This window comes from Delphinus delphis, chromosome 17 (genome assembly GCF_949987515.2).
Source record: "Delphinus delphis chromosome 17, mDelDel1.2, whole genome shotgun sequence".
NCBI classification, from domain to species: domain Eukaryota; kingdom Metazoa; phylum Chordata; class Mammalia; order Artiodactyla; family Delphinidae; genus Delphinus; species Delphinus delphis.
In genome coordinates, this window is record NC_082699.1 from 61,725,565 (window position 1) to 61,742,231 (window position 16,667).

Genomic DNA, 16,667 nt, shown 5'->3' on the forward strand with positions numbered 1-16,667 from the left:
GTGAGTGAACATCATTCATATAACTTGGCTGGGAATAATGGCATATTTGGTAGACCTCAAGATTTCCATATTTCACAAATTGGTAAAAGGCAAAATAAAACTGAAAACTGACATAAGATTACATTTTTTTTCTTGCCAAGAAATACGTGAAAAAACGTTCTTATTTTAACCAGCATTTTTTAAAAGAAAGACTACTTTAACCCTCAACAAAAAGGAAGAACAAATGACAGTCCTTTCTGAACTTGGGCCAACACATATAACACACACACTATATTGTTCTTACTCTTTTATAATGTCGTTCTAGAAGCAGTATTTCTATTGAAATTTACAAAAAATTATAAGGATTTGAGTATATTTTCCTCTACTTAACATGAGAAACTTAACCAGTATCTACTAAAGAATTTCCCTCACCCATTCCTCTCTTTCTACATTCAGATGAGAATGTTATCATAACTTCTTTATTCTTCCCATATTTTAGTATAATCTGGAATTTTAGATTAATTTACATAGTTCTTATACTGACATGTTATTTTTTAAGAATTTCTTTGAAATTTGCATTAAATTTTACAACCATGTTAACAAATATTTAAGCTTAGCTCTTTATTTTATAGGCATAGTTGCTTGTCACTGGGCCTTTCATATCACACTTTCATCAATCTTGAGTTATTATTTTGATTCCTTTACAGGTCAGCTGAAAGTTATCTTTCAGACTTTTGTTTTTTAAAATGTTACATAGGAAATGTACTTCTAAGCCTTCAAGACTATAGGAACAACAACTTGGCAAAGTAGAAAATCTTAGGTCATAATTTTCCCTAAGCATTATGTTAGCCTGTGTTCACTGTCTTTTGAACTCTTCTTATTCTGAAGAAGTTACAGGCCACAGTATTTTTTCACCTTGTACAATAACTGGGTTCTGATATTCCTAGGAACTTATACATTTTTTTCCTTAACCTTAAAATTTTAAATTTCATCAGACTCTAGCTTAGGTCAGTCTCATTTACACTCTTTCAAAGTATTCTATTATTTCTGGGATTATTGCTTTTCTTCCACCTGCTCTATTCTTTATGACAATTTTTTTTTTTTTTTTTTTTTTTTTTTTGCAGTACTAGGGCCTCTCACTGTTGTGGCCTCTCCCGTTGCGGAGCACAGGCTCCGGACGCGCAGGCTCAGCAGCCATGGCTCACGGGCCCAGCCGCCCCGCGGCATGTGGGATCTTCCTGGACCAGGGCACGAACCTGTGTCCCCTGCATCGGCAGGCGGACTCTCAACCACTGTGCCACCAGGGAAGCCCGTTATGACAATTTTTTAAAATATTTTCATCTCCTTAACTTTCTTCTATTTCTGAAAATGTTTTGAATATGTAGTGTTCTCTTATTCATATTTTTCCTTATGTTTTTTTTCAACTTCACAAAGTCTTGCCTAATCCCCCTCCTGAAGTTCCTACTTGTATCTCTTGCTCTACTTTCACAGATAACAGTTTTGACAGGTACAAAATGTTTTCTTTTCTTTTTTTTTTTTTTTTTGCGGTACGAGGGCCTCTCACTGCCATGGCCTCCCTCATTGCAGAGCACAGGCTCCGGACGCACAGGCCCAGCGGCCATGGCTCACAGGCCCAGCCACTCCACAGCATGTGGGATCCTCCCAGACCGGGGCACGAACCTGCGTCCCCTGCATCGGCAGGCGGACTCCCAACCACTGCGCCACCAGGGAAGCCCCAAAATGTTTTCTTGAAACCTTATGTAATTAGAAATTTCTCCCCAACCTTCTATTTCTTAAAATAACATGTAATTAAAGCTATAAAATGATACACTAACTTTTCAGAAAGACCAAAGATATCTATCTATAACTCTTTTCTTTTCCCTCATTTACTAATTTTTATATGAATTCTACATTTGCCAAAAACTCTCAATCAGTGAGTCAAGAATTTAAAATCAAAATATCTGTATTGTACATAATATGAAAACCCTAATAACTAAATAGTAAATGGTAAACAATTCTTTCTATTGATAAAATGATTATGGGCATATATTTCTAAAGCATTACCTTTAGTATAGTCAACAACTGCTTCCAAAGCTGCTATCCTGATGTCCACAAAGTGGCCATATTCTGCGTAAGATTTAAAAAGAGCTGGATCACTTGGCACATGGCCATTCTTCTGAAGCACTCGTATGGCTCTCAAACAACTAGGAAAATGTATTTATAGTTAAATACTCTTTTAAACTTGTTTCCAAGGCATTAGAAATTAATCCGTAACAGTAAGCTGAAAAATGAATGTAATTTGAATCCACTTTTTAATTTTTTAACATTCAATTTTTGCAATGACAATAAAAAACCCTATTAAAAGAAAAGTGATTTCAAAACTTTGGAAATTCAGTTTCAGGTATTTTAACTGGAACACACTTCAGAAAAATGTATTTAGCATAAAACATAACTTAAATAAAGTATTCTCTCCAAAAGTTTTAGTAATACATATATAGTTTATTCACTAGTATATATGGAAAGTTGAAACTGTTCATAATGTTGAATGGGTAAATCAACTTTTTTTTAGCGAACTCCTCATGAAATAGACAGAACTTGTCGACAGTCATACATACAAAGTTGACAGAAGCCGTAAAAGAAGCCTAACAATAAACTAATAATATAATATAATAATATTATATTATAATTATTATATAACTATTATAATTATACAATAATAAACAATAAACTATAATAGAGTTTAAATTATATCCAATGGGATAAAAGATTATGCAGACATCAAATACAATGCTTATGAAGAATTTCTGATGACATGAGAAAGTGTTTATGATATAAGCAGAATATAAAAACTATATATACAATATGGCAAATAATTTAAAATTTATATAGTTACCAGAGGAAAAAATTTAGAAGGCCATTCTCCAAAATAGCAATAATTTATCCATGGGTGGTAGAATCATATAGGATTTTCTTTTACTTTACTATATTTCCCAATTCTCTATGCAAATAAATTTCTCTTATAATTATGAAAGCAAATAACTTTAAGAAACAAATACGAAGAATCATCATACCTGACAGTGATGGTGTGTCTATAACTCGGAAGAAGTTTTTCCATATTCAAAAACCTAGTGATTTCTTCAAGAATGAGTCGCACATCCGGATTTAAATTATCCAAAGTTCGAACTTCATTATTCACACTGACTGCAGGCGTAACAGAGTTGGCAAGGGCATCAATCATTTCTGCACGATAATAGTTATCTGAAAACTAAGCCAAAAAATAATTACGAGAAGACAACAGAATTTACATGTCTATTCAAAAGTTAATAAAATAAAATATGATAACTTAAAAACATAATTCATCTGAAAACATAAGCAAGTTTTCAGGTTAGTATTCAATTCCGTCCTTTGTATAGAGTCACACAGTGGAAAAAAGAGTGAAAGAGGTCTACTAATTAGAAATACATTACTTTACTTGACAAATGTTTACTACATGTAAGACACTCTCATAGTAATCTAGCCAGATTCCTCTAAAAGGAAGACCACAGTCCACAAATCCTGCTGGTAATACAGAGCTTCAAATCAGCTATTTCAGTGCTCTATTCTCATCTAAAACATCCAACCAAGGGTCACCAGATAGTTGAAGAAAGCATTAACATAAAGAGAGACCAGAACAAAGTGGGAAAAGTGACTTGGAGGAAATAAGAGTATACAAGGAAAAGAAAACCAGTAGAGGGAAAAAAATTCAAAAGTGACCATTAATATTGTCTGAGAAGTAACCAATGATATCCCTTCCAACAGGATAATACATTTTTTAAAAAAAGAAATATGCAGAGAATCAGAATAAAAATTAAATTGGAATATAAAATTGAAAAAAACTCCAAAAATTTTGAGCAAAAAAAAAAAAAGATAAAAAATAGGAAAGAAAGCACAAGGAAGTTGGAAGGCTGGTGTAGAACACATGACATACAAATAATAGGAGTTCTAGCAAGAGAAGCAGAGAAAAGGGAGGAAACCATCCAAAAAAACAAATAAAAATTCCTAAATCCATATCCCAGTCAATTCCCAGAGAAGCAATTTATTGAAAGCAATCTGGGTGTGGTTTGATTTAAACTCAGCAACTCAGATGCTCTAGCCTAGAAATCTGAACATGGAGCAAGCAAATTAATTACTTCTATCAGCAGTGTTGGGATTATGCTGTGGCAAAACAAACTGCTAGGAGACAAAGGAAGAAGACCTGGCCCCTTCTGACTTCCACCATGGAGCCAGAACCTCCAACTGACACACATAATGGCACAGTCCCTAAACATTCCTATGTTCGAATACCAGGTAGGAAAAAAAAACAAGGCACATAAAAACAAACAAAACCAAAGAAAAAATACTCCACAAGTATTCACCATGGACGAGTTTTGTTTTCAAACTGTTCTAATGATTAAAAAAATTAATCTCTATAACTTCAGTCAACCTTTTCTCTACGGTTTCTAAGTTTTGTTTCACACTCAGAAAGGCCATTTGCATTCAGAGATCATTTAAATAATGTTCATAGGTTTTCTCCAAGTATTTTTATAGTTTCATTGTTACCTCTGATAACTACTTTGCTAACAAAGCAAAAGACCATTTACTTAACCATTGTTTCTGAACTAAGTATTCAGAGCACAGAATAAATTCAGAAATTAAAAATGAGACAGGGATGTGGATGAAGTACAAAAACCAAAATATTTAACATTTACCCCTCAGACCATATCCAATTCTCACAGACACTATACTCCTAATCGAACAGGCCAGATTATCTGATCACCCCAAAGTCAAGTGAAGAATAAATAATTTGTGAAACACAACTGGGGGGGTGTGGGGGCATTTAGTACATACAGCAAAACTTCCCACAAAAAAAAAACAACTGAGGCATCAACGTCAACGTACTGCAGCAAAGGCTGACTGAAGTTTTTAACAATGATCGTTTGGTATCAGGAATAGTTCAACCCATGTTCTGCATACTTATTTAAGAAGACAAATTTCATAAATGTATATATGATTTATTAGAAATATGTTAGAAATTCATGTGTATATATAAAAGATTTTCATATAAAATGACTAATAACCAGGCTTGAAAGGGATTTAATTTTAGTCTTCTTGAAAACTAAGTTATCTAGAATATTGAATTTAACGCTCCTGCCCAATTCATGAGATGTTAAAATTTTAAAAAATATCTTCCCACCCCCAAATCCCAACTTCTTTTTGGCATTTAATGTTCTGTATTTCTAATTTAATCTTAATCCCAGAAAAATCTTTCATTTCTTCTCATGCACTTTATATAGTGAACCTTTTTTAAAAAATATGTTTAACCAAAGCCCTCAGAGACAAATCATTAGTGGTTGGAAGTGAAGTACTTTAAAAACGAACATAAGAAAATCAATGAACTATTCTTAGGCACCATCCAATCACATCTTTTCTTCCAGTTTTAATCCATTAATCTGCAAATCTTTAAATAACAACAAAATCTTTTTCTCTCAACAATAATTTTTAAGTTTTGACATCAGACAAATCTAGGTTTTGCTCCTGGCCCTACCGCATATATGACCTTGAGTAAATCTGTTAGCTTTTATTAGCTTCTATCTCCTCAAATGGAAACTGAGATAATTATAGTGTCTATCTCAGAGGTCTGATGAAGATCATATTAATCAAGTTTTGGTACAGGTCATGGAACATACAAAAAACTAGCTATTATTACTGTTGTTATTATTTGCATTTATTCTGTCCTTAATATCTTCAGGGATTAAGATGTATGCTAGTCTTAATTGAAGACAATTATATCTTCAAAAAAAGAAATTCACGTGTAGGTGAAGAAAGCAATACTATAAGTGAAAGTCAAAACAAACCAGCAGATTAGGAAGGAAAGAATCTTACAAAATCTTTTTTAACAATATTCAAAAATGGAAAGAAAGTGTATCAGCTATAATGCATTCTTTAAAGAACTAATTTTTTTAAGGACTCTCAAATCATTTGAATGTTACTCTACTGACTTAAAGAGGAAAATTTTGCCTTCTTGATTTTTCAATATAAATCACCATTTGTAAATAAAACACTTGTGACTTTTTAAAATTTAATTAATTAATTTATTTATTTATTTTTGGCTGCGTTGGCTCTTCGTTGCTGCGCATGGGCTTTCTCTAGTTGCGGCAAGTGGGGGCTAATCTTCGTCATGGTGAGTGGGCTTCTCACTGCACTGGCTTCTCTTGTCATGGAGCACGGGCTCTAGGCACGCAGGCTCAGTAGCTGTAGCTCGCGGGCTCTAGAGCGCAGGCTCAGTAGTTGTGGTGCACAGGCTTAGTTGCTCCGCGGCGTGTGGGATCTTCCTGGACAAGGGCTTGAACCCATGTCCCCTGCACTGGCAGGGAGATTCTTAACCACTGCGCCACCAGGGAGGTCCACTTGTGACTTTTTTTTAACTGTTGTAATGTTTTATTAAACTTCTCATGAATTCAACTTATCCTACAAGTTACATGTGTCATTATATGTGCTGTTCCTTCTGCTCAGAGTAACCTTCCTAGACTGGCCCTACTCAGACTGGGAAAATCCTATTGTTTATGACTCAGTTCGAGGGTCACATCTTATGTACAAAACTTCCCTGAGTGTCTCTCTATACCCTTGGAAGAAGGCACTACTTCCTCTGAATCTCCCTAGAAATTTGTGTATACATACCTCCACTTTAGCAGTTATGAATAACCTGTTTACCTATCTGATTTCCCCATTAGGCTGAATCCTTGAGGCCCCAGAATCAGACTGTGATATGCAGCAGTTCTTCAATAGACGTTTAATTTAAATGAAATTCCAGACGGCAACTACCATTCATTCTTTCTATGTAACGTGGTATACCGCCTAGCATAGCATATATTCTCAAAAACACTTGCTGATGGTTAGAATGATAACAAGTAAGGTGAAATAACTTTTGAAGCATGGCATTCAATAGCAATTTACTAAATAAATGAATAAAACACACATAATGGTAAAAAAGAAAAAAGTCAAATTCATCAATGAACAAGTTATCCCAAGAGGAACTGTTTTCTGGGTATCACTTGATAAAAGAAAAAAGGAATAAAAATAAAATTGAGCTGTCAGACGTCACCAAAACAAAAGTTAGCTGAGTTCCCAAAATTTGATGTACTTCTATCTCCACGTTATAACAGCATACAGAACATTTAAAAACCAAGTAATCTTGGTTTTCATGTACTGATTATAATAAATCATGTTTGTATATTTCTTTCTCTATAAATTTCAAGTACAATGGACACAACAATGATTTCACAGTCTAAATATTTCTTTAAAAACAAAATATCACTGGCTACTTTTATAATACTGAGGTATCTTACCTTATTTTTTCTGTTGTCATTGTACTTGATTAAGTCTAAAATAAATGTTAAGACTTCTTTGGGACAAAGGTTATGAACATCTCTCAATAAAGCCATCGCAACTGGCATAGTCTACAAAAAAAAAATTTTGTTTAATTTTCATTACTACAATTCAATGAAGTATATGCTGAAACAGGGTTACTCTGGGGCTGACACAGGTATCTGGATGGACTCCAACCCCCACCGATTCCTACCCCTCCCACTGGGAACATGTCTCAAACATGCTAACAAAGGAACTGAGTAGGAAACCAAGGGGAAAGCTGCATAACTGGATACACTCTGTAGCCCATTTGTCAGAAGAGGTATGTGTAATGTAAATTCAGTTCCGTGTTTTACAAGGGACAAGGTATGGGCTTTAACATTAGATAAGACCATTGTTCAACTTCTACACCACTGCCTATTAAGATGGATTATTATAGCTAGTTGCTTACTGGGCAGGAGTCTAGTTTCCTCACAACCATTTTCAGGATTAATGGATACAGTGGCTGGAGGCATGTGGCAGGCAGACAGTAGAGTTCAATCACCAGTCTGAGAAGATACTGATTCTCCAGTACCACTGCCCCATTCTCAGCCTAAGGAAAAATGGTAAATTATCTAAAATCCAGCTTAACTTTCTCCTCTCCAAATTTTCATAGGCAACTTTTCTAAGGAAGTAGAAGCCTGACTCACAGTGGTAACCTCTACCAGTAAAACCAAGCTATTCAAACTCGAGGCAGAACTACAGACAAATAGACATCACAGTCCCCAGTACACAGAGAGATTTGGACTACCCCGTCTTCTGATTCAAAATAACTATTCCCTCTAAGCTGGGGGACAGAAAGTAGCAGGACTCCTTTGCTTGCTTGAAGGACCAGAAGCAAGGGGACGGTCAGTGCTACAATAGTTACTATTAATGCTGTAAGAACTGAGGGAAAGTTTTTTTTCCATAGAAATAGGACTTAAATTTGATTTAAGCACTAATCCTCTCTCTCTCTTTTCTGCCACTAGAAGTATTATGTGAAAGGTGAACTAGTCTAAAAGCACTGCTTTTCCAATTTTTTTGACTGTAACCCACAGTAAGAAATACATTTACATCCCAACCTCACACACACACACACACACGTCATGTATACAAAGTAAAAAATAAAACAAAAAAAACCTTACACCTACCCTTATTTCATGTGTCGCATTCTGATACTGCCTATTGTTTTCTTTTATTTAAAAAAAAAAACTTCCAAATTGATTTCATGACCCCCCTCATTAATGGATCACAACTCCCAATCTGAATATTGATCTCAGGTATATGGAAGTACAATGGCATAATGAAGGGGACACATTCGGTAGTCAAAGAAATTAACTTGCTTTCAGACCATACATTAGTGAAATGGCAATAGAGAGCTGAGCAACATGTTCAAGTACTATGAAATGCTCGGTTCTTTAAAATAACAGGATGCCTCAGACTTCTTTGATCACACCAATATTGGCTTTTCCCAAACCCGATCTCCTGAATCTGTTCTGCTGATGAAATTCACTATCAATATGTCATGACTTCCACTCTCAGCATGTGGCTGGGTAATTCTTTTCACATTTCTCTCCATCACATACAAATCTCACCTTGCTTAACATTCCCCTCAACATCTATCATTTCATTTACTTTTAATCTGCTTTCTACCTGCCTCAGAAAAAGGAATGTTCTTATCTTTTCTAAAATTAACCTCACAACTATGTCCCCACCCACTACTAATAACTTCAGAATTTGCTCTATCTTATGTTTTTTATATTTACTTGCTCCCAAGAGATGAATATTTCATCTCTGCTTCTCCACTGGTTCCTTTCTCTGTGCCAAACATGCCTCAAGCTTTTTCTCCCTCTATACAAAACAAAACCTGAAATGTCCTTTCTCAGCCTTGCTTTATCCTCAACCTGTCACCTTTCTCACACTCTTCAACACCAAATCATGAAAGAATAGGCTTCATTAGTTTTTTTCTACTTCAACTTTACTCCTCCTTGTAGTTAATCCAGTTAATCTAATCTGGGCCTTCATTACTAACTTACTCAAAATATTTTACAAATGACTTCCAAATTGCCCAAATGCTGACCACCCTGCCATTCCCACATCACTTCCTAAAACAGTGGCTCTATCACACCACCACTTTCTAAATTACCATTTGTAAAAAACTTGCTATTTGATAAGAATATAGTACGAAACACTTCACATGCTTGATATTATTTAATTTTAAAAAAAGATAAATTTACAGTTGAGTAAACTGAGGCTTAGAGAGTTAAGAAACTTGTCCTCTTGCAAACTGCTAGTGAGCAGCAGAGCTGGGACTGAAACTAGAGCTGTGTGCTGTATTGTCTCTGACTCAGAAATGCTGTCCACATCCTACAAGGATGGCCATCAGAAGGACCCACCCATACCTCCATCCCCCATGTAACCAACCAAAAAGTCAAATTATCCATTTCTACTTACTTTAGCATTAATATGGACAGTGACTTACTCGCACACAGTTCATAAAATCAATGAACAACTGAAACTTTGGAAAACATTTTAGGAGCAAAAAGAGAACACAGACAAAATCATTTATAAGAAAGTAAATAATATTTGAAGAGTCCCCAGGTTAAAATGAGATATACAGATATTGGCAAAAAACAATCATAAGAAAACTAGAAGGGAGACTGTACCTTCTGTAGAAAGTAACTTTGAAAGCTCATAAAGTTGTTTGTTTTCACAATGTTTGGACAAGTTTTACAACAAAACATCCTAGTGAAGAGTGACTTCATGGCTGGTGGTCCTGTCCATGTGCTCACCATTGAATTTGCAATCTGCAAGTAATTAGAAAATGAAGTAATTTGACCACCATGGAAAACATATTTTTAAATAAATAAAATAGCTTTCTAAAAGTTATCAATACAATCGGATTCATTTTTAACAATTTCAGTTCTTAGAAATTTAATACATTTTAGCTTCTCATGATCATTTCCAAGAAAATGTATATAAATACATTTATATATTTATAAATATATATAAACTCTACCTCCCCTAAAATTCTTATGTACACTTGTAACTGTTTTCAACAAGTTAGTTTCTAAACTGGAGCACTCTTCTTATGTTTTAAGAAAACTTGTTTGCAAAGACTTTATTCTGAGTAAGTTTTGTCCATTTAGGCAGATGCAGTTCTAAAGTTTTAAATTTATCAGATAGAAACATCACCATGGATTTTAAATAAGGCTTTTAAATCTACCCTAATTTAAAAATAAGCAAGTACAGTGCTACCACCTAAGTCTGTAAGAACACTTTACAAAAAAATCCACATCTTGCTATTGATACTTTTAGTGTATATAAAAATCATGTCTGAAAAGAATGAAATTATAATTAACTTCAAATAAGTCTATAATTTTACAGATCTGCTAAGAATTTTGCATGTGAGAATCACGAAGAACTTTATAGGAGCAATGAAATTACATCCTTAGCAGATGATTATCAAAGAAAATCACATTTTCCCTCATATATCTGAGTAGATGTAGGAATCAAACTGCTCACTAGTTACCATTAGAGATAAAACAAATCTAAACCATTATGATCTGTTGAAATGCTGGACAAGTGGATTTAGCAGGGAGGAAGGCAAGAGAGTTACTATATGGGAATGAACCTAGTACCAATATGCTTTTTAAATACCTGGAACCCAGTATTTCTGGCCAAATATTTGTCTGCATTTTCTGGGTTTCATTTGTTCTACCTTCAGGGGTTTTTTTTGTATCTAAAGAAAAATATGTAGTTTTCTTAATAAATTAACTTTTCTATTACGTTAAATAATAGAACCTATCATTTTAAATTCCATATCCCTAATATTGATTACTAAGCTCAAACCAACAAGAAATCACCACCACAGTGGGATAATTAAGATGAACTGATTTCATGTACTACAATATAAAATATCACTCAAACCAAGGACTTTCTTACATTCTTTGCTTTAACAATTCTTTGGCCGGCAATCCAGTAAAATGGGAAAATTCTCTTTGGTTTTAAACTCAGTTTAACAACTATAAAATTTTAGTGCATTATTTATTTTCAGGTCAAAACGTGTTTCTTCAAATCAGCCTTGTTAAAAGCATTTGGCAAAAGCTTTCAAGAGACCAACCACCAAGTAAAATTAAAGACTACGGTGAATTTTAATTCACCTTTAGAGATAATTTTGTTTTTTTAAAATACGCATCAGCCATCTTGTTTTCTTTCTACTGTACATAATCTCACCTTTGCAAGGCAGAAGCAAGCTGACATTCTCACGCGGTAGAAACACTGCTCCTGTTCTAATATGTCAGTTAGGGCAAGCCGAGATGCTGGAGTGGGGAACTTTTCCAAGGCCAAAATGGACTCTTGCTGTGCCACAACATCCCTCTCATAGCGGAGCTGATACTGCCACATAAAATCTGCTTGCTCAAATTCTACTTTCCTCAATACCGACATGTCTGGGTCTATCCTTATCCACAGCAAAGGAGAATCAGCACTGAAAGAAAATATAATTTTCTTTTTTATTTATTTTTTCAATTTCATATATTTATAAAAAACAGCATTTATTAACCAGATTCCCTTCTCCATGCAGTTTTACTGCGTTCATGTTTTTAAAGATCACGTTGACAATTTTCTCATTATGTTTAATATGAATTTCAAGTTTCTCACAATGTCCACCTATATGGATCCTTTTTTTTATAAATTTATTTATATATTTGTTTTTTTTTTTGGCTGTGTTGGGTCTTCGGTGCTGCATGTGGGCTTCCTCTAGTTGCAGCAAGCGGGGGCTACTCTTCGTTACGGTGTGCAGGCTTCTCTTATCACGGTGGCTTCTCTTGTTGCAGAGCGCGGGCTCTAGGTGCGGGCTTCAATAGTTGTGGCTCGCGGGCTCTAGAGCTCAGGCTCAGTAGTTGTGGCGCACGGGCTTAGTTGCTCCACGGCATGTGGGATCTTCCTAGATCGAACCCGTGTCCCTGCATTGGCAGGCCTATTCTTAACCACTGCGCTACCAGGGTAGCCCTATATTGATCTTGTTGAAACAAAAAAATCCATCTGAAAATATTAATTTGGGGATTTTGATTAGTGATTGTATGATGTGAAAAGGGGAAATTGGACCAAATTTCTTCATTTTACTTCCTAAAGTCTAATACTTGCCAATGGCTATAAATGCCACTCTTTATGAGACATCAATCTGTAACTAAAATAAACATTTCTTTTTTTTCTTAATTAACTAATTTATTTATTTGGCTGCATCCACTCTTAGCTGTGGCACACGGGATCTTCGTTGTGGCATGCGGGATCTTTACTTGCGGCATGCAAACTCTTAGTTGCAGCATGCGAACTCTTAGTTGTGGCATGTGGGATCTAGTTCTCTGACCAGGGATCGAACCCAGGCCTCCAGCATTGGAAGTGCAGAGTCTTAGCCACTGGACCACCAGGGAAGTCCCAGATAAAATTATTTCTTATTAATTTATTAAATTAATTTGTTTAGCTGACTTATTTTTTAAAAAATGCTAGACTCATGATCATTTTTATCAAAGTTCTGAAATCATAGTTCAGAGGTATAGCATAAATTTATCCTCATGTACCTCTCAAAGTAACAAGAACAGTTTTAAAAATCTAGTCTAGAGACTTCCCTGGTGGTCCAGTGGTTAAGACTCCACACTTCCACTGCACAGGGCTCGGGTTTGATCCCTGGTTGGGGAACTAAGATTTCTCATGCCGCCTGGGGCGTGGCCAAAAAAGAGAAAAGCAACCAGCCTAAAAATCTAGTCTAACACTCTTATCAAAGAACACCACCTGAAATATAAACTCAATTCAACAAATACTACTGGGTACTTACTACAGGCAAGGACTTAATATGGAAAGATTATATAAACTGTGTAATAAATAGAAGTGATATTTGGTAACCAAGTTAGTAAATAATTACAGATGTTTTATAAAAACTATACAGGCACAATATGGATGGGCGAAATAAACTCTGAGCTACATTATATTTAAAAATAAAATGCCTGTCAATCAATAAATATTACCACAAAATTTTTACAATGATATTTAAATTGTTTTTTGCAAACATAGCAAGTCTCAAAGTGCCCTGGGGCTTTGTCCAAAGACAAAGAAAACCAATAACATCTGAGAACTCACTGGAAATGCAAACTATCACGACCCACTAGTGAAGAACTGGGTCAGAAACTGAATTTTAAGAAGATTCCCCAAGTGACTTACACGCACTTCAGTTTGAGAAGCAATGCTCTAGAGGCCACGAGGGAAGCAAGAAAACTAATTCAAGGCTACTTCCTCTGAATTTCACCTGGGCCAGGCTAGATTCACTTTTCTCTCTTTGATTAATTATAATTTTATGTTAAAATTTGTTTTCAACATAAGGTTTTTATTGCCTTCTAAAAGTATTAAATGTACTAATTTCAGGACATTTACATACTTTTAGATGTAAATATATTACAAGACAAATGAGAATGCAGAAAATGTTATATCCTTAAACTTAAGTAACTAACTTACTCCATTGCAGAAAGATCCATGTCAACTTCTTCTCCATTCATCAGTGGAATTTTTTTCTTCTTATTCCTACATTTAAGGAAAAGTAAGTCTGAAAATTGTGACATTTCCAATTCTGAAAACAGATAAAGAGCAGCTGAAGTTCAAATTAAGAATTTCACATAGTGTTGAAAGATATCCTAAGGAGGAAGAGATAGAAAATGTAATGGAATTTAAACACCACAAAACCTGTCTATTTTGAAACTGAAGGGAATGAAGTAAATGATATTAAAATGTCTTCCTGATCAAAGTTTAACAAAAATCAGAAATATACAACTAAATGTTAACTTAAAACATATATATATTCCCAAAAACTGGTACCTGGAAGTTTTATACAGAAAGATAAGAGATCTACCAAATAAGGAAATCCTTTAAAAAAAAAAGGAAAAATTACCAGGCCTGAAATGAGACATGTATAATTCTGAACATGTTATGTACATGCAAGGTGCTGTCCTATATGAAATAAAGCAAGTGGTAAACCACAAAACATCTTAACAGTACTAATTAATATGTATAATTAATTAATATGCACAAGATTTAAGATAAGCCAAAACAAAAGCAACTGCTTCCATGCAAATTACTCCTGAATCATAAAATCTACTGGACACTACACTAAATGCATGGTCACATGAGGACAAAATAGGAAAAGAGAGCACAGTCTTTTTATGTTCCTCACACCAAAGGATACATAAATCATGTGCTATTACTACAGAGAAAACAAAACAAAGGAAATATTATGAAAAGGGTAGCAATCAGATGTTCTCAATTTCAAAGGTGCACAGGACAAAAAGAAGAAGAATTTCACTTTGAACTAAGAAAGAATTTTCACAGAGAATGATTACAGAGATTTCAGAATCAAGTTCTCTAAACGCCTTCAAAATCAACTGACATTCTTGTCTGTGTGAGATAACCTAAGTATAGTCATAAGTATAAGACTTCTGTCCCTGAAATTTTGATATTACTACACATTCCTTTCACTATTCAGAGCATATGCTAATAGCTGAATTAAAAAACAAAAAAAGTGGTAAAGAAAAAATATATTAAACAAAAGATGAACCATTGGACATTTTTTAAGTAAACTGGTAACGTGCCTTTGAAAGACATCAAGAATGTTCTTTCAGGGCATGCATGGTGATACAGAGAAAAGGGAGAGTAAAGGAGACGTAGTAAAGAAGATGCAGGGGCTTTTCGTGACATATGTATTCAGCTACTCTCCTTATAGTCAATGATCATTTCCCCAATATTTTCTATAGACATTAATCAAATGAGACTAATAAGAATGAACCTAAGAGATTTGTCTTGAAGTTTTCCTGGCTCCAAAAACTCGAACTTCCATTCCACTTCCCCCTGTCCCTACAAAATAAGGATTCCCAAACCTAAATTTTAAAATTAATTATTTAATTCTAAGGATACAAATGTTGTCAAGAACAGAAAGCAAATAAAGAATGTTTGGGGACTTCCCTGGTGGCACAGCGGTTAAGAATCTGCCTGCCAATGCAGGGGACACGGGTTTAAGCCCTGGTCCGGGAAGATCCCACATGCCGCACAGCAACTAAGCCCGTGCACCACAACTATTGAGCCTGTGCTCTAGAGCCCACAGGCCACAACTTCTGAGCCCGTGTGCTACAACTAATGAAGCCTGCACACCTAGAGTCCACGCTCCGCAACAAGAGAAGCCACTGCAGTGAGAAGCCCGCACACAGCAACGAAGACCCAACGCAGCCAAAAATAAATAAATTAAAAAAAAAAAAAAAGAACGTTTGGTAATACTAACTTGAAGTAAAAGGGGGGGGAAAATACTAGATAACATGTTCTCTACTTAAAAATTAGGTATACATTAGGGTTTTTATTTTGGCATTTTAATCTGTGAGACTGAAGTTTATAGTTATGATCCAATGCCTACCTTCTGCTTTTGGAATGGCAGGGTATATCATGTTTAAGACTGTTTTCTTCAATTTGCAATGTATGATTGAAGGATCCATCTAACTCCTGTACTGTCACTTTAAGTGGTCCCTTTAAAAAGAAACATACTGTTCAAAGATAGTACTAGAAAAAAAACCAATGTGTGTTCTTATGTGTACAGGTATATATATCAAGATATAATATAACACTATACAAGACCTCCATGTGGAGACACACAAAGGCAGCTGGTACCAGAGCTGGGGATAATTGGGAGAATTTGTTTCCTCCAAGATCTGTATCAGCAACCCTCTTCTCCCTTCCCTGACGGTGTTTTCTCAATTTCATTCTTTGCAAACAAAATCTCACTATGAAACTTCCAACCAGCTCCCCAACCATAAACCCTTCCTTTATTTAAACTGGCGAGAAAGCAGTGCAGGAGGCCATTTTGGAAAAAAACCTTACCACATATTTCTGAGTTCCAGGAGATGTATAATCTTGTTTTATTTCCAATTCCAAGACATTTCGTTTTCTATTAAAGGCAAAACTTCCATAAAATTTTACCACTCCGCTCTGGTCTCTGAAGAATTGTAAAGGAATTTTTGCATACTAAAATAAATACGTACTAAACAAAATAAATTATTCATTAGGGTAGTAATAATTTTCAAATGCATTCCCCCCGGTTCAAAGCTTAAGAGCGTACTCCACTCTAAACCAGGTGGCAAAGTATTCAAAATTCTTGTGAAAAATGTTTCCCCAGATTTAAAAAGAAATTCTGAAACATTAAGAAATTAGTTTTTTTGAAAGAAGCAAAACCACTCTACTGGGTTATTAATATAGTG

At 34.9% G+C, this 16,667-nt stretch overlaps 1 protein-coding gene across 3 annotated transcripts in view; it reads right to left on the reverse strand.

Moving 5' to 3' along the window:
- TAF2 (TATA-box binding protein associated factor 2) overlaps nt 1-16,667 on the reverse strand; it is a 79,494-nt gene that overhangs the window by 31,593 nt on the left and 31,234 nt on the right. For all 3 annotated transcript variants that reach the window (XM_059995112.1, XM_059995110.1, XM_059995111.2), the window contains exons 13-20: nt 16,291-16,405; nt 15,830-15,939; nt 13,891-13,956; nt 11,617-11,869; nt 10,047-10,187; nt 7,344-7,454; nt 3,051-3,244; nt 2,044-2,183 (exon numbers count right to left, since the gene is read on the reverse strand). In XM_059995112.1, the coding sequence (XP_059851095.1) occupies nt 2,044-2,183; nt 3,051-3,244; nt 7,344-7,454; nt 10,047-10,187; nt 11,617-11,869; nt 13,891-13,956; nt 15,830-15,939; nt 16,291-16,405 (1,130 nt within the window). The remainder of the gene's footprint in view (nt 1-2,043; nt 2,184-3,050; nt 3,245-7,343; nt 7,455-10,046; nt 10,188-11,616; nt 11,870-13,890; nt 13,957-15,829; nt 15,940-16,290; nt 16,406-16,667) is intronic.